This window comes from Triticum urartu, chromosome 3A (genome assembly GCF_056163025.1).
Source record: "Triticum urartu cultivar PI428250 chromosome 3A, HENAU_Tu73, whole genome shotgun sequence".
In the NCBI taxonomy this organism is placed as follows: domain Eukaryota; kingdom Viridiplantae; phylum Streptophyta; class Magnoliopsida; order Poales; family Poaceae; genus Triticum; species Triticum urartu.
This window is the reverse complement of record NC_141875.1, coordinates 676655698-676658185: the sequence shown is the minus strand read 5'-3', so window position 1 is coordinate 676658185 and position 2488 is coordinate 676655698. Positions and strand designations below refer to the sequence as shown.

The 2488-nt window shown below is 48.6% G+C and overlaps 1 protein-coding gene across 1 annotated transcript; it reads left to right on the top strand.

Moving 5' to 3' along the window:
• The first annotated feature begins 257 nt into the window (after nt 1-257).
• Nucleotides 258-1481, top strand: LOC125547163 (F-box protein At5g49610-like). Its single transcript, XM_087517111.1, has one exon. It carries the CDS (start codon nt 294-296, stop codon nt 1479-1481), a length of 1188 nt encoding a protein of 395 aa, XP_087373237.1. The 5' UTR covers nt 258-293.
• The last annotated feature ends 1007 nt before the right edge of the window (nt 1482-2488 follow it).

The following is a 2488-nucleotide window of genomic DNA, read 5'->3' as shown; positions in this document are numbered from 1 at the left end:
CACCACGTTTGATACCGTGAAACGCATACGCGACCGGGCAGGCACACGCGCTCTCTGTTCACATACGAATCACGCGGACGCGTTGGCCCTGGACCGGATCCTATCCTTCTTCAACTTTCCGTCCGAGGGGGAAACGGGCTATATACAGCGGCGGGTTTGTTGGATCGTACTGCATCTCATAACCGCAGACCATGCATATATATTCCGCCACCGTCACAACGCCTGCTTTGCATCTAGGACGGATCGAGAGCTCTCAACCGGCGACCGTGGCCAAGGCCGCAGAGGCAGGAGCGATGCCTCCCCTCCGTGCCCTCCCCGAGGAGATCGTGATATGGGAGATCCTCGTCCGCCTGCCTCCCAAAGCCCTCCTCCGCTGCCGCACCGTCTGTCGCGCCTGGCGCAGCATCACCTCCACCCGCGACTTCCTCCTCGCCCACCATGCCCGCCAGCCCGCCCTCCTCCTCCTCGACGACTGCACCAACTATGAAAAAGGCATCTCCGACTCGCTAAACATCATCTGCTTCGACCATCGGGCAGGGGTGGCCACCCCCGACCAGCTCCAGCCCGTCGCCCGACTTACTGCCCAAACCTCCTTTCATCTAGATGCCGCCTTGATGAGGGTCGGCTGCAGAGGCGACAATGTCTCCTACTATCATCTGGTTGCCTCCTGCGATGGCCTCCTCATCCTCTGCGTCGAGGACAGCGGCTTCTTCATCTGCAATCCGGCAACTCGCCAGTATGCTCGCCTCCCGCTCCCTTTGGGTCATGCGTGGTGGCTCCTGGGAATATACCCTCACCCGTCTACCGACGAGTACAGACTATTGCTCTACTCATACAGGCGTATCACAGAAGATGAGCGTCAAGATGCGTGCCACGTCTTGGCATTGGGCTCCGGCCATCCACCGAGGCATATCGGGTTGCCAGATGCGGTTACGCTGGGATTAGACGACCCTCATGTGCTATTCCGTGGTAGCCTGCATTGGTGCACATCTGATTATGACGGAGAATGCAAAACGATTGGGGTGTTCGACACCAGATCTGAATTGTTCCGGGAGATGCGTACTCCCGTTGTTGCTTCCTGCGTTGACCTGTTTGAAATGGACGGCATGTTTGGCGTGGCCATCCTTGATTGTGAGAAAATCATTGATATATGGGTGTTGCAAGACTATGAAAGGGAGATATGGGCCTTAAATCGCCGGATTGAATTGCCCTTTGTGGAGATCAGGGTGCAGTGCGATAAGTATGACACATACATTCGGTCGCCGTTTTATGTGTCTGTCATGCCAGGGGATGGTGAGTTGCTTGTGTTGGTCAAATTTGCCGATTGGCTACTTCTGGTTGGCACGGATGGCAAGTTGGTCGCCACTTTACATCGCAAAGGACTAGATAGTACCTATTTTCAGCTTAAACAATCTCTTGTTTCGCATACCTTCTTTCATACACAAGAGAATTATGTTGTGAATGCTCCACCTTTTATCTGAAGTTTGTTGTATCCTCAAGAGCTGCAATATGTATGAATTGGATCCACTATAAGCTACCAGCTTGTTTGCTGATGCATACAAATTTTAATCACGAAGCTATGACTGTTATATAGTTGCATGAAATCTATGCTTGTGTTGATATCCTTCCATGCTGAAGAAAGCGACTAATGTGCATCTGATTTTAAGATTATCAAAAGTCACTTTGATTTCCTTTTTCCTGGACTGAAGAATTAGTATATTGCTCTTTTATCTATTTGTCTTTTTATTAGTACTTGCTACTTAATTAGCAATCCAAGCGTGTTGTTTCCTCATTCTAAGCTTGTTCTAGCTTACTAATAAATGTGTGGCAGTTTATCCTCCTAATTTGTTTTCTGGTGAGTTTTACCTGATGTTTAGAAGTGGCTGTTGCTAGCTAGTTCACTTGAGCTAGCTGAAGCTGTTGTCAGCTAGTTTCACTTGAGCTAGCTAGAGACTCTTGTTTGCTTGAGCTAAGCTTCCTTGCCACAAGTTGTAGTTTCAGCTATTTCTGTTCCAGTTGCTGCTCCTCTTTTTTACTTGACTCTCTTTCAATGTTTAGTTTACACTAGTGATTGCTACCAGAAAAATCTTCATCACTGACAATTCTTCACATAGGGAATATCTTATACGCATTGCTGTCAAATCTTAGAAGATCCAGTGCAGTCCGGCTGGATATCTGGCAACACAGTGTCAGGTTCTTTTGTTGAAATGAACAGAGGCTCTTAAGGTCAAACTTACATGACTGAAACGCGTGCATTCTCCAACTGTGAGTCTATTAAGATACAATTTGCACTACAAAGCTTAGTATCTATTAATCAATTCGGTAGCCTAGTGTGTTTTGCATTAGCCTTTTGTGTTGTGTTCCTTCCGAAGGTTCCAGAAGCAATAGATGGCGCCGGCACGGCTTATGAGCACTGATATTGCATTCCATGTCAGTTCCACCGGACTCAAGGAGAGGCGCTGCAGTTAACAGGAAGGTTCAGAACAGG